Source organism: Anomaloglossus baeobatrachus, chromosome 4 (genome assembly GCF_048569485.1).
Source record: "Anomaloglossus baeobatrachus isolate aAnoBae1 chromosome 4, aAnoBae1.hap1, whole genome shotgun sequence".
In the NCBI taxonomy this organism is placed as follows: Eukaryota; Metazoa; Chordata; class Amphibia; order Anura; family Aromobatidae; genus Anomaloglossus; species Anomaloglossus baeobatrachus.
The window spans coordinates 230,297,628-230,321,656 of NC_134356.1; the positions used below are offsets into that span (position 1 = coordinate 230,297,628).

The window sequence follows — 24,029 nt, forward strand, 5'->3', positions numbered from 1 at the left end:
CTTTTCATCTTAATCAGGATATCTCCTTGCCTTCCTTTTATCCGCATGCAGTTCATCGGTATGAAAAGGATTTACATTTGTTGGATCTGGTGAGAGCACTCAGAATCTACATTTCCCGCACGGCGCCCCTGCGCCGCTCGGATGCACTCTTTGTCCTTGTCGCTGGTAAGCGCAAAGGGTCGCAGGCTTCCAAAGCCACCCTGGCTCGATGGATCAAAGAACCAATTCTTGAAGCCTACCGTTCTGCTGGGCTTCCGGTTCCATCAGGGCTGAAGGCCCATTCTACCAGAGCCGTGGGTGCGTCCTGGGCATTACGACACCAGGCTACGGCTCAACAGGTGTGCCAGGCAGCTACCTGGTCGAGTCTGCACACTTTCACCAAACATTATCAGGTGCATACCTATGCTTCGGCGGACGCCAGCCTAGGTAGAAGAGTCCTGCAGGCGGCAGTTGCCTCCCCGTAGGGGAGGGCTGTCTTTGCAGCTCTAACATGAGGTATTTCTTTACCCACCCAGGGACAGCTTTTGGACGTCCCAATCGTCTGGGTCTCCCAATGGAGCGCCGAAGAAGAAGGGAATTTTGTTACTTACCGTAAATTCCTTTTCTTCTAGCTCCTATTGGGAGACCCAGCACCCGCCCTGTTGTCCTTCGGGATTTTTGGTTGTTTTTCGGGTACACATGTTGTTCATGTTGAATGGTTTTCAGTTCTCCGACGTTACTTCGGAGTGAATTTGTTTAAACCAGTTATTGGCTTTCCTCCTTCTTGCTTTTGCACTAAAACTGGTGAGCCAGTGATCCCACTGGGGGTGTATAGCCAGAAGGGGAGGGGCCTTACACTTTTTAGTGTAATTGCTTTGTGTGGCCTCCGGAGGCAGTGCTATACACCCAATCGTCTGGGTCTCCCAATAGGAGCTAGAAGAAAAGGAATTTACGGTAAGTAACAAAATTCCCTTCTTTCTCCGCACATCCCAAACCACTTTCTTTTTGGTTCCTAATTGAGTATTTTTTTTTATTTTTTTTTTTTACAGCATTCATAATTGATCAACATATTAGTCCCTTTTTTTTCTCCATTTCCCACCATTCAGTGCTGTCCAGAACAACAAGCTAATCAAGGCTTGTTAGTAAGGTCTTAGTGCCCTTATCACCTTTTTATGGTTTCGGAGTGTCGCCACAAACCTATGTCTGGTTTATACAAATTCGAAATGTTGTTATATATTTTATTTATCCACATTTATTATTTTTAGACAATAATTAATATTTTACAAAGCAATCTCATTATAAAAAAATCTGCTTTTATTAACCCACATCTCAGGTATTGGATCTTACCCCCACTACTAAATTTCCCCATTATATTTGTCATGTAGTATAAAATTGTGAATATTACCAGGGCTGTGTAGTTGGTAAGCCTAACCTCCGACTCCTTAATTTCCCTGAGGCTATGGTCACAGTGCATCTTTTGTAGCTACAAAGATGCGTTTCTTTATCGTTCCTTATGGGAGACCCAAACCATGGGTGTATAGCTTCTGCCTCCGGAGGACACACAAAGTACTACACTAAAAGTGTAGCTCCTCCCTCCGAGCATATACACTCCCCGGATGACATATCCAACCAGTTCAATGCTTTGTGTTCAGGAGGTCACACACACACATGCATCCTCTGATTTTTGATTTTTGATTTCAAAGATTTGGAAGAAAAGCGGGTCCAATCTGGACTCCCGGCATGTCCCTTCTCACCCCACTGTGTCGGCGGTGCTGTTAAGGTTGATTTCAGGGCTGGAGCCTTCACATGCCGCGCTCCTTCGCCATCCCTTGGGGCTCTGGTTTGAAGTGGGAGCCATCACGGTTCTCACTGCTTTGCAGGAGACCGGTCTCCATCCGCAGCCCTGTTCAGGATCCTGCCGGACGGAGCGATGACCCCCCAGGGACCTGGCACCTGCGTCTCAAGCTAAGTACTGAGACGTTATTACCAAAGAAAGTGGTCTTTCTAGGGGTCCCTTGTACTTTATTTGTGGGGGAGAATGTGTTATATGTATGTTTTAACATTTCCGGCCGGTTCTCCAGTTTTCACTGGAGAACCGCGCCGATGGTGCCTGCACGCTGGCCGCATGTTTAAATCTAGGCCCCGGCTTCGCCTGAGGCCTAGTTTCGATTCTATGTCAGTCAGTGCAGTGAGACAGGGTGGCTCCGCCCAGCGGCTGCTCAGCACAGGGAAGGGACACCCTCACTGAGGAAAGATTCCCTCCCCTGTATGCCTCATTTGCCCTCCGTCCTGCTCTCAGAGTAGGCCCCGCCCCCTCTCCTCGCTGTGGACGCCATTTTCTCAGCGTTCTAGGGCACAGAGATCAATGTCTGCAAACACATTGTGACAAATGGGGGCCTGGGACAGAGCCCCCAGTTCTGGGGGATCTGGAGGGCACAGAGATGCCCCTATGTTAAACAGTCTGGCAAGCCACAACCTCCGGTTGTGCAGCTGCTTATACACTCTGTTTATATACTCTGCTGGGGTTTTTTTTTTTTTCCGAAAAGCCCCCACTTCTGGGGAATCTGGAGCAGAGATGTTATGTTAAACGGTCTGGCAAGCCACAACCTCTGGTTGTGCTACTGCTTATATACTCTGTTTATATACTCTGCTGGGGGTCTTTCTGGACAGAGCCCCCACTTCTGCAGCATGTCTCATATCAGTGCAGGGCTGCAAGGCTGTTTTTTATTATGCACCTCATGTAGACTCGTACTGCCTGTACCGAGCACATAACCACATTGTGATGCCTGCTCTGACATAGTGGTGCCTCAGCCTGGAGGCTTATCCCCAGTGGTCCCTCCGGCTGCTCCGGCTCCGGGGTAGAATCCCTCTCTCCAGGGGACAGCTGTCCCGGACACTGCTGAGCATGCATCAGCCCCCTTCTCAGGGCGCTTCTGCTGCTACGGCTCGCTCAGCAAAGCTCACAGAGGATTCTTCATCTGGGAGCCCGTCCTCCTAAAATGGAGACGCAGGGTCCCCTTTCCCTCCTCGCCCCGCGGCTCTGGTTCACGAGCTGACTCGCAGGACAAGGAGGATGCCTTACTGGGGGCTCGGACGCTCTCCATGTACCCCATTGATCTGTCCGAAAGTGACGCAGATGCTAATGATTTGATTGCGTCCATTATATTTGTACTGGACCTCAATCCGCCTGTATCAGGGGAGCACCCCTCTTTGGCAGAAAAGCATCAGTATACCTTGCCTAAGAGAACAAGGAGTGTGTTCCTTATCCACTCCAGCATTCAGGTCACTGTGACCAAGCCCAGAGCCTGTCCTAACAGACGCTTCCCAGAGCGTGGTTCTGATGACTGTTTCCCCCTTCCACCAGTGGTGGTCAAGGAGTGGGCTCATTCACCAAGTGTCCGGTGTCTAGACTTTCAGCCCGGACAGTTGTATCAGTGGCTGATGGCACCTCTCTGAGGATCCCACTGTCCGCCAGGTTGTCCTTCTGGCCAAATCTATATATGAGGCGGCAGGGGCCTCGTTCTCCCCATCTTTTGCAGCAGTGCGGGCTCTCAAAGCCATCTCTGCTTCTCGGGAGGAGATGCATTCCCTCACCAGGGCCTTTATGCCCGAATTGGTTGCCTTAACTTCCAGGCTTCAGTCTTTTCATCCTATAGCTGGAGACTGTCACCGCACTGCGGTGGCCTCGGCTACTTCCCTCGCTATCCGCAGGTTCCTGTGGCTTCGAGAGTGGAAGGCAGATGCTTCTTAAGAAGTTCCTTGCTGGACTCCCTTTTGCTGGGACCAGTCTATTCGGTGAACAACTGGATGAAATTATTAAGGAAGCTTTTGGCAGGAAGAGTACTTCCATGCCACAACCCAGGAAACCTTCCAGGTCAGGAACCAGTCGAGGTTTCGTTCCTTTCGTTTCCTCTAACTGGTCGTCCTCTAAGCCCTCGGCCTCGTCCACTAACTCAGCCAAGGTCCGTAAACCAACTGGTGCATGAAGCCGCGTCCTAAGTCGGCAGGAGCTGCTGCCACCAAGGCAGCCTCCTCTTGATTATCTGGCCGCGCCAGTAACGTCCTTGGTCGGTGGCAGGCTCTCCCTCTGGGGCGACGTGTGGTTTCAACACGTCTTCGATCAGTGGGTGTGGGTTACCATCTCCCACGGCTACAGAATAGAATTCTATTCAGCCGCCAAACAGATTTTTTTCTGACAACTCCCCCCTGCTCCAAGGCCGCCGCCTTCTTGACGGCGTGGCACAGGCCGTGGCATTCTTGCAGGCCAATGGAGTAATTGTACCAGTTCCCGACTGGGAACGGTTCTGAGATTTCTACTCCAATCTCTTCCTAGTCCCCGAAAAGGACGGTGCTTTCCGACCTGGATCTCAAGCTTCTCAACAAGCATGTTCAGGTGCGGCAATTTTGCATGGAATCTCTGCGATCAGTCAATGACCCAATGAGATTTCTTAGCATCCATCGACATCAGAGATGTCTCTCTGCATGTGCCATTCGCAGTTTCACACCAGCGTTGGCTACGTTTTGTAATCAGAGAGGAACATTTCCAATTCGTGGCTCTCCCCTTTGGGTTAGCCACGGCCCCTCGTGTATTCACCAGTTGCGGTTCTGCTCCTCCAGGGGTTGGTAGTGATTCCTTACCTGGACGCCCTTCTAGTCAGGGCTTCATCCAGTGCAGACTGTCAGCGGAGTGTCTCGCTCACTCTCGCCACGCTTGCAAGTCCACTCTGACCCCGACCCAGGAACTTACGTACCTAGGGATGCAATTCGAGACTCTGCTGGCACTTGTGAAGCTGCCCTTAGTCAAACAGCAGTCTCTTCATCTGGCGGTTCGCTCTCTGCTGAGGCTCCGCCGTCATTCCATCAGGCACCTCATGCAGGTGCTGGGTCAGATGGTGGCGTCAATAGAAGCGGTTCCCCTTGCCAGTTCCATCTGCGTCCCCTGCAGCTGGACATTGTCCGCTGTTGGGACAAGGGACTTCTTCCTTGCACAGGCTGGTGGCTCTGTCGCCACAGACCAGGAGCTCTCTTTAAGTGGTGGCTTCGGCCCCTCTCTCTGTACCAGGGACGCTCCTTTCTGGCCCCGTCATGGGTGATTCTCACCACGGATGCCAGTCTATCCGGCTGGGGAGCAGTGTTTCTCCACCACCGAGCACAGGGCACTTGGACTCCGTCCGAATCAGCCCTCTCGATCAATGTGCTGGAAATCAGGGCTGTAGTCCTAGGACTCGCAGCCGCCTAGCAATGTTGGAAGTTCAACATATCCTTCAGTGGACGGAGGACTCCAAGTCCACCATATCCGCAGTCCACATCCCAGGCGCAGAGAACTGGGAGGCAGATTATCTCAGCCGTCAAACCGTGGACAGCGGCGAGTGAACCCTGCATCCGGCAGTGTTCCGGTCAATTTAGCAGGCAGGGCACTCCGGGAGTGGATCTAATGGCATCCCGGCACAACAACAAGGTCCCGGTTTACGTGGCTCGCTCCCACGATCCTCAGGCCTTGGCAGCGGACGCGCTGGTTCCAGATTGGTCCCAGTTCCGTCTGGCCTACGTGTTTCCCCCTCTAGCTCTCTTGCCCAGAGTCCTGCGCAAGATTAAAATGGAGGGCCGTCAGGTCGTACTCATCGCCCCAGGCCCAGGCGAGCTTGGTTCCCAGACCTGCTCCGTCTGTTCGTAGAGGTGCTGTGGCATCTCCCGGACCGGCCAGACGTTCTCTCAGAGGGTCCGTTTTCCACAACAATTCTGCGGCTCTCAGATTGACGGCGTGGCTCTTGAGCCCTGAATCCTTACGGCTTCAGGCATTCCTTCCGAGGTCATCTTCACTATGACTCAGGCTCGGAAGTCTTCCTCGGCCAGGTTTTACCTCAGGACTTGGAGAATTTTCCTGTCCTGGTGTCGTTCTTCCGGCCATGCTCCTTGGCCGTTTTTTCCTTGCCGACCATCCTGTCCTTTCTACAGTCCGGCCTGCAGCTAGGTCTGTCCCTCATTCCCTCAAGGGACAGGTCTCGGCTCTGTCAGCGGCGTATCGCCCGACTGGCCCAGGTGCGCACCTTCATGCAGGGCGCATCTCACATCATTCCGCCTTACCGGCGGTCTCTGGATCCCTGAGACCTTTCTTTGGTCCTCATGGCCTTACAGAAACCCCCCTTTGAGCCTCTTAGGGAGGTTTCGTTGTTTAGTCTTTCACAGAAAGTGTTTTTTCTGGTGGCCATAATTTCTCTCAGGAGAGTCTCTTATTTGACTGTGCTCTCTTCGGAGTCACCCTTTTTGGTTTTTTTCACCAAGACAAGGTGGTTCTCCATCCAACTCCGGGCCTTCTCCCTAAGGTGGTGTCTCCGTTCCACCTTAACCAGGACATTTCATTGTCTTCCCTTTGTTCGGCCCCTGTGCATCGCTTTGAGAAAGCGTTGCATGCTTTAGATTTGGTGCGGACGCTCCGGATCTATGTGTCACGCACCGCTGTTTTTTTAGGCGGTGCACCTCTCTTTTTGTGCTGACCACAGGTCAGCGCAAGGGTCTCTCGGCTTCTAAACCGACCCTAGCTCATTGGATTAGGTCGGCCATATCCGATGCCTACCTATGTTCTCAGATGCCTCCCCCGCCAGGGATTAAGGCGCACTCGACCAGAGCTGTCGGTGCCTCTTGGGCTACGGCTCAGCAGGTCTGTCAGGCTGCCACTTGGTCTAGTCTGCACACCCTTTCAAAGCACTACCAAGTGCATGCTCATGCTTCGGCAGATGCGAGCTTGGGCAGACGCATCCTTCGGACGGCTGTCGCCCATTTGTGAAGTTAGGTTTCGCCTACTTCTCAGTTTCTGTTTATTTCCCACCCATGGACTGCTTTGAGACGTCCCATGGTTTGGGTCTCCCATAAGGAACGATAAAGAAAAAGAAAATTTTGTTTACTTACCGTAAATTCTTTTTCTTATAGTTCCGACATGGGAGACCCAGCACCCTCCCTGTTGCCTGTTGGCAGCTTTCTTGTTCCGTGTGTTTTCACCGGCTGTTGTTGTAGACAGAAGTTCCGGTTATTCCGGCTTTTACTCTATCTCTACTTATGGGTGGATGTCCTCCTTCAGCTTTGGCACTAAACTGGTTGGATATGTCATCCGGGGAGTGTATATGCTCAGAGGGAGGAGCTACACTTTTAGTGTAGTACTTTGTGTGTCCTCCGGAGGCAGAAGCTATACACCCATGGTTTGGGTCTCCCATGTCGGAACTATAAGAAAAAGAATTTACGGTAAGTAAACAAAATTCTCTTTTTTTGCCGCGTTTTTACTGCATTTTTCCCAATGCATTTTTAAAGTCAAATCTATTGGCTGGAAAAACGCAAAAATAATTAACATGCTGCATCTTGGGTGCATCTTCAAAAACGCAGCAAAGATGCAGCCAACAAAAGATGCCCAGTGTGGACAGCAAAATATAAATCTCATAAGTGTGCTTTACACACTGCGACATCGCTACCGATATATCGTCGGGGTCACGTCGTTAGTGACGCACATCCGGTAGCGACATTGCAGCGTGTGACAGCAAGGAGCGACTATCAACGATCGAAAAATTGTTCAAAATTGGTGATCGTTGACCTGTCGCTCCTTTCCTTAACCCCTTCACGACCGGCCGATTTTTCGCTTTCCGTTTTTTTTTTCCGCCATTCTTTTTTTGAGAGACGTAACTTTTTTATTTTTCAGTCAATATGGTCATGTGAGGGCTCATTTTTTGCGGAACGAGCTGTACTTTTAAATGAAACCATCAGTTTTACCATATTGTGTACTAGAAAATGGCAAAAAAATTCCAAATGCTGAAAAATTGCAAAAAAAGTGCGATAGCACTATGGTTTTTGAGATATTTTATTCACTGTGTTCACTATATGGTAAAACTGATGTGTGGGTGTGATGCCTCAGGTCAGTGCGAGTTCGTAGACACCAAACATGTATAGGTTTACTTTTATATAAGGGGTTAAAAAAAAATCGGAAGTTTGTCCGAAAAAAGTGGCGCACGTTTTACGCCATATTCCGTGACCCGTAGCGTTCTCATTTTTCGGGATCTTAGGCTCAATGACAGCTTATTTTTTGCGTCTCGAGCTGACGTTTTTAACGGTACCATTTTTGCGCAGATGCTACGTTTTGATCGCCTCTTATTGCATTTTGCGCAAAAGTTGTGGCGACAAAAAAACGTCGTTTTGGCGTTTGGAATTTTTTTGCCGCTACGCCGTTTACTGATCAGATTAATTGATTTTATATTTTGATAGATCGGGCGTTTCTGAACGCGGCGATACCAAATGTGTGTATATTTTTTATTTTTTTAACCCTTTAATTTTCAATGGGGCGAATGGGGGGTGATTTGAACTTTTAGGTTTTTTTGTTTTTTTTTAATTTTTTAAAACTTATTTTTTAACTTTTTTTTTTATTTTACTAGTCCCCCTAGGGGGCTATTGCGATCAGCATTCCGATCGCTCTGCAGTATCTGCTGATCACAGCTGGAAGGCTGTAAACAGCAGATACGCTGTCTTTCTCTTTTGCTGTGCCCCGGGCACAGCGAAAGTGAAACCAAGTCATGTGTAGTACAGGAGTCATCACATGACCCTGTGCTACCATGACAACTATCGGGAGTCACGTGATCGCGTCACGTGACTTCCGGTTTCGGGCGGTAAGTAAATGCTTACCGCAATCGCGCTTATAATGGCGCTGTCATGTATTGACAGCGCCATATAAGGGGTTAATCGGCACGAGCAGATAACGATTCTGCTCGTGCCTAGCAGGCACACATCTCAGCTGTGAAAATCAGCTGAGATGTGTGCCGATCGCGGCATGCTGCCGCCGGAGGACCGCGGGCAGTAAGATTGTCATTTAGGACGTAATGTTACGGCCCGCGGTCGTTAAGGGGTTAATATTCTTGCTGCCACAGGTACGATGATGTTCGTCATTCCTGCGGCAACACACATCGCTATGTGTGACACCACAGGAACAACGAACATCTCTTTACCTGCGTCCACCGGCAATGCGGAAGGAAGGAGGTGGGCGGGATGTTACATTCCGCTCATCTCCGCCCCTCCGCTTCTATTGGACGCCTGCCGTGTGACGTCGCTGTGACGCACACGAACCGCTCCCTTAGAAAGGAGGCGGTTCGCCGGCCAGAGCGACGTCGCAGGGCAGGTAAATCCGTGTGACGGGTATAAGCGAGGTTGTGCGCCACGGGCAGCGATTTGCCCGTGTCGCACAACCGACGAGGGCGGGTTCGCTCGCTAGCGATCTCGCTAGCGAGATCGCAGCGTGTAAAGTACCCTATAGACTTTGCTGGGAGAAGGAAATGCATGCATTTAGGTGCAGCTCTGTGACATCAAAAATACACCAAAAGATGCACTGTGTGAACCTAGTCTTACTCTGACCCCGGACTCAGATCTGTAGAGGAGGAGCTTCACTATTGGGCATGTACATAAAGTGCAGCACATATTCAGCTCCACTAAAAGGCTACCTTGATTAGGAATAAAACAGACATTTCTAGGACATTTCTTAACTTTCTCAAATTGTTTTGCAAAAATATTCAGCACATTCTGCATTAAACTACTGTTCCCACTTTATTATATACTAGCTGTTGTACCCAGAGTTGCCTAGGATACGAAGTCCCTCTCTGTCTGTCTCCCTCGCGCTTTCTGTCTTGTCTGTCTCTGTTTCTGGCTTTCTACCGATATCATATTACCTCACACATAAGATTCTTATACTAACAATGTCCTTTGGTTGCTATAGGACATTACAATCACAGCTCCTATGAATGTCCTGTAGCTCCCAGCTCCATTGACTTTAATGTATGCAGGTTTTTTGGCAAATAATTGTAAAGTGCAAGGTTAAATTTCCCCTCAGAACATAGTCTATGACGTTCCCTGAGTCACATGAGGTGTCTGTGCAAAATTTTGTGATTGTAAATGCGATGGTGCAGATTCCTTTAGCTGACATACACACATACTCAGCTCTCTATATTAGATTTTAGGAGTCTGAGTCAGTCCATTCTGTACCGACTCAACAGAACTAAAAGCTGGAAGCTGTGGGACTTACATATTTTCTCTGCAGTAGCCAATGCAGGGGAGGTTGTGTTGTTACGCGGAGTCCATTCATATGTAGGGGGTTTTTTTAGTTTTTCTCTGCCCATTTGATGTCCGTAAGCAATAATAAGGCAGATGAAATGAGTTATTTCTCAAATTGAAGTACAATTTAAAGGCCTGATTTACTTGAGTACTTTTATTACTGGGATAGCGATACAACAGATTGAGAATCAGTAGCCACATTTTCACTTATTGATATGAATATTTATGTTGTAAGGCTCTATGCAGACTACTTTACAGCCGTTGGTCAGAGGACTACCTAAGGGTCCATTTATACCAGTGGTTCCCAAACTCCAGTCCTCTCGGCCCACAAGTCATGTTTTCAAGATTTCCTTAGCATTTAACAGGTGATGGAATCCATATCAAGACATCTCCAGTGCAATACTAAGGAAATCCTGAAAAGTAGGATTTTTGTGTACTCACCGTAAAATCTCTTTCTCTGAGTCTTCATTGGGGGACACAGGACCATGGGTTATGCTGCTGTCACTAGGAGGCTGACACTAAGTAAACATAAAAAAAGTTAGCTCCTCCCTAGCAGTATACACCCCGAGCCGGAGGCGGGCTCAGATCAGTTGGTGCACAAACAGTAGGAGGAGTACCAGAATCACCATACATAAAAACAAGTTGTAACAAACAATGCAGCCGTGCAAACAAGAGGTCTATGAACATAAGACCGATGAAAAATAGCAGGCAAATGCAATTGAACAACCAAAAAACCAAGCAGGGTGGGTGCTGTGTCCCCCAATGAAGACTCGGAGAAAGAGATTTTACGGTGAGTACACAAAAATCCTACTTTCTCTATCGTTTTATTGGGGGACACAGGACCATGGGACGTCCAAAAGCAGTCCCTGGGTGGGAATACCGAAAACCCGCAGATAGGAAGAAAACAACAACCTCCCTCGGCGGGCTTGCACTATAATTGAATGCTGCCACCCTATTACAGGTGTGCAACTGCTGCCTGCAAGACCTTTCTCCCAAAACTAGCATCTGCCGATGCTTGGGTGTGAACCTGGTAGAACCTAGTAAAGGTGTGCAGGCTAGACCAGGTGGCGGCCTTGCAGACCTGGTCGGCCGACGCCTGATGCCTAATCGCCCAAGAGGCTCCCACTGCACGGGTAGAGTGCGCCCTTACCCCCCACGGCGGAGACTTGTCCCGAATCCGATAGGCCTCTGATATGGCGGAACGGATCCATCTGGCAATTGTGGCCTTGGATGCCGATTCACCCCTCTTGGGACCAGAAGGAAGGACAAACGGACCATCTGACTTACGGAACGGCGCGGTTCTGGAGACATAAATTCTAAGTGCACGCACTAGGTCCAGGGTGTGCAAGTACCTCTCCAAGCTGTGAGAGGGGCCAGGACAGAAGGACGGAAGAACGATTTCTTCGTTAAGATGGAACGGGGAGACCACATTTGGAAGAAAAGCGGGATCTGGCCGGAGAACCGCTTTGTCCTGGTGAAAAATCAAAAAGGGGGAACGACAAGAGAGAGCTGCCAGCTCTGACGTCCTGCGAATAGAAGTGATGGCAACGAGAAACACCACCTTCCAAGACAGGTGAGAAAGGGAAGATTCTCGCAAGGGCTCGAATGGGGGGCCCTGAAGTGACCCTAGGACTAGATTAAGGTCCCACGGCTCTAGAGGCCGACGGTACGGCGGTGCCAGGTGGGCCACTCCCTGGATGAAGGTCTTAACCTGTGAACGAGCGGCCAGTGGCCTCTGAAACAGGATTGATAACGCCGATATCTGGCCCTTTAGTGTTGCGAGCGAGAGACCCGCATCTAGGCCTGACTGCAAGAATGCCAATAGGGAAGGAAGGGAGAAGGCGAGAGGAGAAGAAATATTATGCTCTTCACACCACCTGAAGAAAACCTTCCACGTGCGGTAGTAAATTTTTGATGAAGATGGCTTCCTGGCCCTAATCATTGTCTGAATCACTCTTGAGGAAAAACCAGCCTTAGCTAGAACCCAGGATTCAATGGCCAGGCCGTCAAATTTAGGACCTGTGAGTTCTGATGGAAAAGAGGTCCCTGCTGCAGGAGATCTGGACGGTCTGGAAGGCGCCACGGAACGTCTGCGAGGAGCTGAGTTAGTTCCGCGAACCATGCTCGCCTGGGCCAGTCCGGAGCCACTAGGATGACCGGTATTCCTTCCGCCTTGATCTTCTTGAGGACCCTCGGAATTAGAGGGAGCGGAGGGAAGATGTACGGGAGACTGAACTGGCTCCATGACAGGGTGAGGGCGTCGACTCCTAAAGCCAAGCGGTCGCGGCACCGCGCTACAAATTGCGGAACCTGACGGTTGAACCGGGAGGCCATTAGGTCCACGTCCGGAACTCCCCATCTGTCGCAGATCTGGTTGAAGACTTCCCGGTTGAGGGACCATTCTCCGGAGGCGAGACCTTCCCTGCTGAGGAAGTCCGCCGCCCAATTGTCCACGCCTGGGATGTGTACCGCTGAGATCAGGGAGTGATGACACTCGGCCCAGTGCAAAATCTTCTTGACTTCTCGCATCGCCCCGACACTTCTTGTGCCGCCTTGGTGGTTGATGTACGCCACCGCCGTCGCATTGTCCGACTGGATCCTGACCGGGCAACCCTGTACTAGGTGCCGAAACTGCTGCAAGGCTAGCCGGATGGCTCTTATCTCCAAAATGTTGATCTGGAGACAACTCTCCCTCGGTGACCATCGGCCCTGCGCTGTGTGATGCCGAAACACTGCTCCCCAGCCCTGGAGACTGGCGTCGGTGGTCACTATCTTCCAGTGGAGCGGGAGGAAAGACCTTCCTGATGCGAGGTTGCGTTGATTGAGCCACCAACGGAGGGAGTGGCGGGTCTCCGGCGAAAGATGAAACCTGCGGTCCAGAGAAAAGGGAGATCTGTCCCACTTCTTCAGCAAGGCCAGCTGGAGGGGCCGGAGATGGAACTGTGCAAAGGGTACCGCTTCCATCGCCGCCACCATACGACCGAGGACTCGCATGCCGAACCTGATGGAAACTTGGCGCTGACGCCGGAGAGCGCGGAGGCCTCGTTGAAGGGAGGACATCTTCTCCTGTGTGAGGAAAACTCCCCCTTGGATGGTATCGAATACCATGCCTAAAAAGGTGATCCGACGGGCCGGGGTCAGAGAGGACTTCTTCCGATTTATCAGCCACCCTAACCGTGAAAGGGTGTCGATCGTGACCTGAACCCCAAGACGACAGTCCTCGAAGGAAGAGCCCTTTATCAACATATCGTCCAAGTACGGGATGACCATGACACCCCTGGAATGCAGAACGGACATGGCAGCAGCCATGATCTTCGTAAAGACCCTGGGTGCGGATGCGAGGCCGAAGGGAAGAGCCGTGAACTGGAAGTGATCTTCCGCTATCGCAAAGCGGAGGAACTGTTGGTGAGAGGTGGCTATCGGGACGTGAAGATAGGCGTCTTGAATATCCAGCGATGCCAGGAATTCGCCTACCTCCATGGACGCGATGACGGACCGGAGTGACTCCATGCGAAACGGCCGAGGCCTCACCGACCTGTTTAGAAGCTTTAGGTCGAGGACGGGACGGACAGAGCTGTCCTTTTTGGGGACCACGAAAAGGTTGGAATAGAACCCCTTGAAACGCTCTGCGGGAGGGACTGGTACCACGACTCCGGCTCGGAGGAGGGAGTCTATGGAGTGAAAGAACGCGCGAGCCCGCGCGGGAGACTCGGGAGGGCGAGATAGGAAAAAACGTCTCGGTGGCTTTGCTTCGAATTCTATTTTGTAGCCTGATGTGATGATCTCTCTGACCCAGGCATCGGCGGTCAGGGGGATCCACACATGCTGAAAACGAGGCAGACGCCCTCCCACAAGTCTGGCGCTGTTGCGCGCCGACCGCGAGTCACTTGGAGGAACGTCGGCGGTAACCAGAAGAGGATCTCGTGGACTGGCGGGGGCGTGAACGCCAGGCGGGATTGGTCTTGAATGACGGGGTCTTCCTGTCTCTCGGAGGAGAGCGGCTTTTCCGCGGCTGGGGATTGGAGTTGAAGCTGCGAAAGGGCCGGAAACGAGCGGTGGGGCGCCGATTCTGGAAGCGCTTGGGGCGCAATTGGGGGAAGAGATGTACTCTTTCCTCCCGTAGCATCGGAGATCAACTGGTCCAGCCTATCTCCGAAGAGACTCTCCCCTAGGAAGGGCAGGGAAGTTAGTGACTTCTTAGAGGCCGCATCCGCGTTCCAGGACCGGAGCCAAAGGGCTCGACGGATGGCCACATTGTTGCTGGCGGCCTGGGTCGCGCAACTTGCAGACGCCAGGGCTGCATTGAGCAAGTACTCACCCGCGAGAGAAATCTGCGAGGCAATGGGAACCAGGTCCGGATTGGCAGGAATGGCGCGGAGACCGCAGCGTAGCGTGTCCGCCCAGGACATCAGGGCCTTCGCAACCCAAACCGAGGCAAAGGCCGGAGAGAGGGATGTGCCCGCTGCCTCGAAGGCGGAACGGGCTAACCTGTCAATAGTACGGTCCGTAGGGTCCTTGAGAGACGTACCGTTAGTGAGTGGAAGGACTGTGTGAGAAGACAGGCGGGAGATTGGGGGGTCAACCACAGGGGAGCCTGCCCAATCCTTTCGAAGACCCTCAGGAAAAGGATAATGCAAATCGATGGACTTACCGCTGGTAAATACCCTGTCCGGCTGTTGCCTGTGGCTGCGCAGTAACTCAGCGAATTCTGGATGTCCGCTGAATGTGTTCTGGGCCCGCTTCACCCGCTTAAACGAGACCTGGGTGCTCTGGGAGGAGACGGGGTCCACCTGTACCTTCAAGGTCTGGTTCACTGCTTCTATCAGGCTATTCACCATGCGCCGAATATCAGCCGCCTGCTCTGAGTCCTGCAGGGGTGCCGCATCGGAATCATCATCGGAGCAGTCAGAAACCTCCCTGGAGGACTGACGGTCTGGACCGGGGGATGAAGGTGAAACCTGGGAAGAGTCTGAGGACGAGACCTGGCGGGTCCGTTTTTGAGCAGCAGAGGAGGACCCTGCAACGGGGCTCACCTGCTCCGGAGGCGATTGCGCCGGGTCTGCGGGAATCTGGGCGAGCGACGGCAGCAGGCGCAGAGCTTGCGCGATGGTCCGAGAAGCCTCAGAGAGGGAATCTACGGACTGGGACAGGGACGCTAGCCAGTCGGGGGGGGGCGGGACGCAGGGCCCTGCAGCATATGGCGCTGTGGCGTCTGCGATATCAGAAGCGTCGGCCGCGGAGTCCTGCGGAGGCTGCGCGTCTGTAGAACAGACGGAGCAATGTGGGGCGTCCTGAGCCTGGGAAAACTTGGACTTGCAGGAGGAGCATGCAAAAAATAGTGCAAAGGGGGCCTGCTTGGATTGGGTGGGCTTAGCCTTAGGCATGGTGAAAACAGGTACTCTCCCTGGTGGCTGCTAGGAAGGAGACAGGAGAGGGTTAACTCGTCCCTAAACTCAGAGAATGCTGCCTAGTGAGGGCTACTCCTTAGGAGCAGAGCTTACCCAGGTCCTGCGTGCTGCCCACCAGTCCAGAAGGGGAAGTCCAGGAGAGCTGGCCAGAAGAGTCAGAACGCCGGCGCGCTGCAGCCTCAGGGGACCAGAGGCAGGCTAAAATGGCGAGGGGACGCTGGAGGAGGCTGGGGGGAGGAGCAGGATTCCGGCGCGAAAAACCGGAGGATTCACAGCCCCCACCATCAGCCAGGAGGCAGAGCAGTGGGAGGATACAGAGGGAGACGACCGGCGGCCAATAGCGCTGCAGCGGGGGCGTGGCTAGGACGCAGGAGCGACTAGGCCGAGACCGGGGACTACATTTATGGAGAGGGCCGGGGGAAAGTGCAGGAAAGGTCGGTCCTACCTGCAATCGGCGGCGCCGGCCCAGCGATGGATGCGGTGCAGGCAGGGCTCCCTGGCCCTGCCTGTGTACAGCGCTGCTCGTCCAGGAAGGCTCCGGGGGAGAGCGTGCTGAGGCAGGGTAGTGGACATCATGATGGGGGTAGCAGCCCCCTTTCAGGAGAAGGCAGCGTGACAGGGCCCCAGCTATTACACACGCTGCGGAGGTTCCATCCCTGCTGTACTCCCCTGTACGCCCTTTGGGGTGATACCGCAGGGCGAATCAGGGGTGCCCACAAAACAACCTGCCCACACGCGCACCCCCGGGAGTGGTACCACGGGGACGGACGGGGGAGAGGGCCCGAAGTCTCAAGCCCCTGCGACCCTGGGGAGTGGTACCCACAGGGCTGCGGAGGATGAGTGAAGCGAATACCTGCAGAGACAAAGACGACAGGTATGAGAGTGATGAGCGGCGCCGAAATAAAAGAAAAAAGCGCAAAAACATACATGGCTGAGGGGGGCCGAGACGGCCCACATCAGCCTCCTACGACACTAAGCTAAAAACTGATCTGAGCCCGCCTCCGGCTCGGGGTGTATACTGCTAGGGAGGAGCTAACTTTTTTTATGTTTACTTAGTGTCAGCCTCCTAATGACAGCAGCATAACCCATGGTCCTGTGTCCGCCAATGAAACGATAGAGAAACATGACCTGTTAGCAGCCAAGAGGACTGGACTTTGGGAACCACTAGTTTACAGAAATGAACCGGCGGCATGATACAACCACAGATCGGTGAACTTTTACCGATCGATGGTCATTAGAATGGCTATATTAGATCGCTCATCGCTCATAGGCTGCCATTGTTCTCTGCAGTGCGAGTCCTGCTTACACAGGACAGTGCACCACAATGACCAATTATCTTTTATGCTGCACTAAAGATCATTTCACCCAGTGAATGAGTATTTTGCTTGATCATTGGGTGATCATGAGCCGGTCTACACGGCAAGATAATCGTAAACCCAAATGATGTGATTTATATAATGTTGTTTTTTGTTCTATATTTTCGGTTCATATATATAGCACCCTGTAATTCGGAGTCAGCTGAACCTTCTCAGAATGGACAGTGGACGCCTCAGCCCTTCGTTGAGCAGATGTCTACATATAATCATAGTGAAGACCAGCAGGAAGAAAGCGGCAGCGTTTGAGGACCCCCGGCATTCCAAGCTATGCAAGCATACTGCAGTTTTATTGCAGGACAAGGACCTGAACCTCAGTTGAAGAACTGATGCCTTTTTGTTCTCATTTTACCTCTGATCTTATCCTAGTGTAAGCATTAATAGTAGCTATGACCTTTTTAAAGTAGGTAGTCCTATTGAAAAATTTGACCTTTTTCTAAACCACTTAGTGTGTAGACGTTTTCATTTTGGCCATTTTCTTTTCTTTTTTTATGTCATGTTTGATGTTTATTGCAGTTAGTCACAAACTGCAGCGCGTTGTTTTATTCTGGGGGGGGAAGTGTTATCTGTTCTGCCTTTTTATATCAATTTGTGTTGAAAGGCAGTTCTGTAAATGTTAGACATACTTTATTTTTTAAAAATGATGAAGATGATTGCTTTCTGCTTGGCCCACTGGTAATGAGGTGTGCCCAGCGAGGCATGTGCCAGGTATGTGTTGTTTTTTTTGTATGATATTTTATCAGAGGTATGTGTACTGTATAGTAACCGGACATCAGTTCGGCTACATTTTTAACTCATACTTTGATATAAAATAACCGAAATTGCTCCATGGCTAAAATCGCACGATCACGACAACGTTTTATTTATTATCTTACAATGTTTCTATACTTGAAGAATGGACATAATGAAATCCAGTGGCAAGGATTGAATTATTTATTGTGGCTGTATGCGACTGCAGTGTGAATGATTCGCCAATCTTTAGATCTGTTTCGAATGATGTCACAAATTCCAGTTTTTGTAACCATTTCGTTCTTCTGTAAATGTGAGGTCACAACTTTTTTAGATACATATTCTCTTACGTGGTTGCAGCACACGGCAGGAAAATACAGCTGAAAGGAATTACGGTAATTCATATAGCTGCTTCGTCACTACAGGGTGGTAGCCTGCAGTGTGGAGTCTAGCTATAGTATGGCATACGTACTGAATGTTAGAAAGAAAAAATGTTCACGTGATACAAAAGTGCTAACCCTGGCATTTAGGTTAACATTTTTAGGAATAATTGATTAGCAGGATTTCCATACCACGATTGAGCTATAGGAATGTTTCTATATTCCTATTTATTACATTTCATGATTACAAAACAACATTGTAACTGTAAGGGTATGTTTACACATGGCATTTTTGCTGTTTTTTCTGCAGCCAAAACCTTCAGGCTATGTGCGCACGTTGCGTACTGTCCCTGCAGAATTTTCTGCAGCGATTTGAACAGCACACGTGCACTTCAAATCGCTGCAGAAAGAGTCCGTAATGGGAAAAAAAAAAAAGCCAATTTCATACGCTCTGAGTGCAGCCCCTCCCATAGACAGAGCGGGACCTGCAGGCAGAGCACACGAAAGAGGTGACATGTCACTTCTTAGAACGCGCGTGTCGGGCAGCAGCCGAAGCGCTGCGCTCTAATACGCCACGTGCGCACGGCTCGTGCACAATCTCCAAAGATTGTGCAGGGGATGCAGGACGCATGCAGTTACGCTGCGGTGCAGATCACAGCGTAACTGCATGCAATTACACAACCTGTGCACATGGCCTCACTCTTGGCAGTTAAAACGCTGCATATAAAAAGTAACAAATAGCTGTGCTTTGCTCCTTTTTTATTTTAAATAAACTACATTAGTGATGTGAGCACAGTATGTTCGTTTTAATCACCAAAAACACTGCATACACGCAGCACAAATGTACATTTATTGCAGGGTTCTTGCAATTTGTCATTGCTTTCTATGGGTGAAAGAATTGACATATTGCAGATTATCTCATAATGATACCGTGCTCCTGAAAAAAAAAAAGCTGCGTGTGCATGAGATTTCTGAAATCTCATAGCTTTTATTGGTACTGTAAAGCACAAGTTTTTTTTGTTTGTTTTTTTTTGCAGAAAAACACAAACACTACATGTGAACATAGCGTAGTAGTTTTAAGAAGTTATCAGCTATCCATTGGATAGCTGATAACTTATTGATTGCTGGGACCCCAAACAATCGGCAGAACAGTGCGCTTATACCCTATTGGAAGTAGTGTACATACTTGACCGCTGCTACGTTCACTCCGCATGGCACTGCGCTCATCTTTTTTTTGGCAGCCCGATAAGCGTGAATGTAGCAACACTTCAGGCATGGTTTACTGTTGATCCATTCTAATAGGAATAAAAGGTCCCTGTTCTGCCGATCAGACACTAACTGGTCAATAAGTTATAACCGATCCTGTGAATACGTGATAACTTGTTTTCACCAGAGAATCCCTTTTAGTGCTGATGTCTATGGATTTAAGAGTATTTTTAATCTAAAATTCTAATATACGTTCTGTATTAGTTTCTTATTATTTTGAAGATCTGGACATGTAATCATTAAAAAGGAATTTTCATTGATTATCTCCAATGAATATGAAATCTGTCCAGACCATGAGATCGATTTTATTGGTTTCTTAAAGAGGTGGTTCACTAATCCGCAATAGTGGCCACATTTCTTTAAAACTGATAGGGAAGGCTTTTTCTAAATACCTTGTTTAGCCAATTCTGCCTCTGAGCAATTCTATTGCAGTCCGATCATCCCCATCACGTGACCTCTGAGATCTGGTGATGTCACATCAACTTCCAGTTGACCTGATATCACCGCGGCCAGCCCCAGTCTCCCTGACTGACTGGGCTGTGGGCAGAGTTTCACCTCTCATCACAGCCCAGCATCGCTCCTGCTTGCATCGCTCTGCAGTGAAGGAGCGTGCGCGACATGCTGTGCTGTGAAGCTGGGCTGTGATGAGCAGTGAATGATGAGCGGTGAAGACTGGGGCCGGCCTCGGTGGTGGCTGGTCAACTGGAAGTTGACGTGACATCACTGGACCTTAGAGCCTGTGAGGTCACTTCATGGGGATGATCGGACCACAATAGGCACTGCTCAGAGGCAGAATTGACTGAACAAGGTATTTAGAAAAAGCCTTCCGTATCGGTTTTACAGGGACGTTGCCAGTATTGCAGAGTAGTGAACCACCTCTTTAAGTATGGTCTTAAAACAAAGTATACCGCTGTGTGATCATCATGTGATCGAGACAGATTTCTATCTGCGGAAAGTAATTGGTGAAGCTTCCTAATCAGCGACGGCCATCAGACAGTTTGAAATCAATGAGAAATTGATACAGAATATACATTAGAATTATTTTTAAAATATTTAATTTTCTACAAATGCAATATCCCTTTCAACTCTGTGAACATGTCTAACATGGGTCATTCCATTGTAAGTAATCTTGGTGCTATGTTTGAGCTCTTGTTGCACAAGTGTGTAACAGCAGTACGATATCAGTATGTCAGATTGTGTTTTTTCCTTGTAACTGGCAGTTTTCTTGTTACAACGCTATATAATATGATGTAGACAGATTATTACTATCCGGGTCATTTTTTTTTATATATCTATATATATTTGTGATGTGTATTCAAGAAAAGAATTGAGCATAAACTAGCAGACTGAAGATGAAAGGCCTCAGCCTACATGCTACATGCTTTTATTTACTTGAATTAAATAGAAAAATTGGAAAACCTAAGTTGTGTGGTCATTGTCTTTTAATCTAGTTGAATACATTTACTTCTTCATTTCTTTTTACATATGCTACAACTAAGAATGTGTATTGAGTGTTGCTTCTTTTTAGCCTATCACACTATTCACAAAAGCCAGTACCGGTCTGAGACAAGCACAGCGACTATGAAACCAACAGTTCATCATTTTAACATTAGTCAGTAGTGAGGGGGAAAAAAAATCTGTAGCCCAATGTTATGTATTTTTTTTTCTGTAAAGCCTGTAAAAAGGGAAAAAAAAAGGTAGGGTATGAACAGAGCCTAATACCATAAACCATTCATTCACCATCCTTTTATAACTGAAAAACACTGGTTTAAAATTCAGTTACTTTTAGCAGAAATCTGTCAGTAAGATCATCCTCCCTCACACACCCAAAACCACATACAGGTTCTTCTCATAAAATTAGAATATCATCAAAAAGTTAATTTATTTCAGTAATTCAATACAAAAAGGGAAATGCATATATTATATAGTCATTACACACAGAGTGATCTATTTCAAGTGTCTATTTCTTCAAAGCTGGAAAGGAGAAGGGGTTAATGCTGCTCTGTCGCCAAAAAGGATGAAAAATTGTTGATTATTTTATTCCAGAAATCTACGCGTTTCAAGGTACAAGACCTTCAGGACCCCAAAAAAAAAATCAACAATACAACTGTTAAATTATTGATTTTTTTTTTTTTTGGTCCTGAAGTGGTCTTGTACCTTGAAACACGTAGACCTATGGAATAAAATAATTTAGTCAACAATTTTTCATCCTTTTTGGAGAAAGCGCGGCATTAACCCCTTCTCCTCTCCAGCTTAGAAGACTCATCTATGTGGGGCTGCAGCAGCCGCCATTATTTGTATGCTATCTCTGGTGGTTGTGACCCTCGCAACCACATAAGGTGAATGTATACTATTACACACTGCCCTTTCATGTATCTGGAGCTCTATTTGCCTGTCAGTGGCATCCTTGAGCGATGAACCATCTGCCACTGATACTACGGATCTAGCCGCCAGTCTAGAGACTGGAGGATCCACCTTGGGACACTGAGCCCAACCCTTAACTACGTCAGGGGGGAAGGGGTAACGTGTGTCATTAAGGCGCTTAGTAAAGCGCTTGTCCGGAAATGCTCTGTGCTTCTGGACAGCATCTCTGAAGTTAGAGTGATCGAAAAACGCACTCCGTGTACGTTTGGGAAACCTAAACTGGTGTTTCTCCTGCTGTGAAGCCGACTCCTCTATAGGTGGAGTTGGGGGAGAAAGATCTAGCACCTGGTTGATGGACGCTATAAGGTCATTTACTATGGCGTCCCCTTCAGGTGTATCAAGATTGAGAGCAACGTCAGGATCAGAGCCCTGAGCTGCGACCTCCGCCTCATCCTCCAGAGAGTCCTCATGCTGCGACCCCGAACAGCGTGATGAAGCCGGGGAAGGTTCCCAGCGAGCCCGCTTAGCCGGTCTGGGACTGCGGTCCGTGTCGGAGTCCTCCCCGTGCGACCTAGGTGTCACCCCAGGAGCACTCTGCTGCACCGACCGAGAGGGGCCTGGGGGCGATGAACTCACAGTGCCCGGGGCCTGTGTGACCGATCTGGACTGCAAGGCTTCTAGTATCTTAGCAGACCATCTGTCCATAGACTGAGCCATGGATTGTGAAAGCGACTCAGAGAGTTTCTCAGCCAAAACTGCAAACTCTGTCCCTGCCACCTGGACAGTGGAAGCCGGCGGTTCTACCTGAGCCGAGGGTCCCACCAGTGCCCGAGGCTCCGGCTGAGTGAGTGCCACAGGGGCCGAGCATTGCACACAGTGAGGGTAGGTGGAACCTGCAGGTAACATAGCCGCACAAGAGGTACAGGTTGCAAAGTAAGCCTGTGCCTTGGCACCCTTGCTCTTTGCGGACGACATGCTGTAGTCTCCTCTGAGAGTGATCACTGAGGGTATATAGCCAAAAGCAAAACAATGCGGCCGAACAGAGAAAATGTATACAAATATATATATATATATATATATATATATATATATATATATACACACACACACACACACTTCGGCACCCAAGTGGGGCCAGCACCGGGTAACCGGTGTGGCTTACCGACCGCCCAAAGCGGTTGTGTGTCCACCAGATTCCCTGCCTGGGCCTCCCAGAGCTGTAGAGCTCGTTCTGAAATCCTCCACCGGCAGAAGTGATTGTAAATATGGCTGCCAGAGTTCTCAGGGGAGGAGGGAGCCGTGGGAGTGACTAATAAAGTGCGGGAATCTGGTGCCCCACAGTGCTCAGTGAGGGGGGAGGAGAACACCTAAGTATGCTCCAGCCCTCACTGCCGACGTCCAGTCGACCGTCCCGCCCTTACCCCTGACTGGCAGGCCCGGGGGCGGGAGTTATGGTACTAGGCCGCAGAAGCCGGGGACTAAATTTAATAACGCGGCCGGCAAACAGGCGCGGTAGTCCCGGTCGTCACAAAAAAAACAGCAGCCACTGCAGCGTCTGTAACACAGGCGCTCCATGCACCGTCCCCAAGGGGACACAGAGTACCTTATAGATGCAGGGCCTGTCCCTGATGATACTCAGTCTCCTGTCCGTCAGATTCCCCCAGGAGCTGCGGAGGGAGCCCGGTCCCAGTGAATGGTGACCGGTTAGGATCCCACTTCTCCCAGAGCCTCTAAGGGATGGGGAAGGAAAAACGGCATGTGGCTCCAGCCTTTGTACCCGCAATGGGTACCTCAACCTTAACAGCACCGCCGACTTAGTGGGGTGAGAAGGGAGCATGCCGGGGGCCCTGTTAGGGCCCTCTTTTCTTCCATCCGATACAATCAGCAGCTGCTGCTGACTAAAATGGGAGCTTGAGTGAATGTGTGCCTCCTTCAACACAAAGCATAAAACTGAGGAGCCCGTGATGCACGGGAGGGTGTATAGGCAGAGGGGAGGGGTTACACTTTTTAAAGTGTAATACTTTGTGTGGCCTCCGGAGGCAGAAGCTATACACCCAATTGTCTGGGTCTCCCAATAGGAGCTAGAAGAAAAGGAATTTACGGTAAGTAAACAAAATTCCCTTCTTGCGCTCTCTTTTCACTAGTCTGTATAAAGTGTTTATTTTTGTTAATGTTGATGATTATGGCTTACAACCAATGAAATCCCAAAAGTCATTATCTCAGAAAATTAGAATATTATATAAGACCAACTGAAAAAATGATTTTAAACTCAGAAATGTTGGCACCTACTGAAAAGTCTGTACAGTAAGGCTATGTTCCCACGCTGCGGAAAGTGCGTGGATTTTGCCGCGGATTTCTCGCGGAAAAGCTGCGGATTTTCCAGAAATCTGCAGCACAGCTACTCCCCAGCCATTTCTATGGCATTTGGGAAATTCTGTGCCCACGCTGCGGATTTT

General features: G+C 49.7%; 1 protein-coding gene across 2 annotated transcripts in view; it reads left to right on the forward strand.

The window, feature by feature from the left end:
- The window catches only part of TDG (thymine DNA glycosylase), an 81,177-nt gene extending 60,545 nt beyond the window's left edge, over nucleotides 1–20,632 (forward strand). For both annotated transcript variants that reach the window (XM_075344726.1, XM_075344725.1), the window contains exon 10: nucleotides 16,959–20,632. In XM_075344726.1, the coding sequence (XP_075200841.1) occupies nucleotides 16,959–17,083 (125 nt within the window). In that variant the 3' untranslated portion in view covers nucleotides 17,084–20,632. The remainder of the gene's footprint in view (nucleotides 1–16,958) is intronic.
- Nucleotides 20,633–24,029: the final 3,397 nt, after the last annotated feature.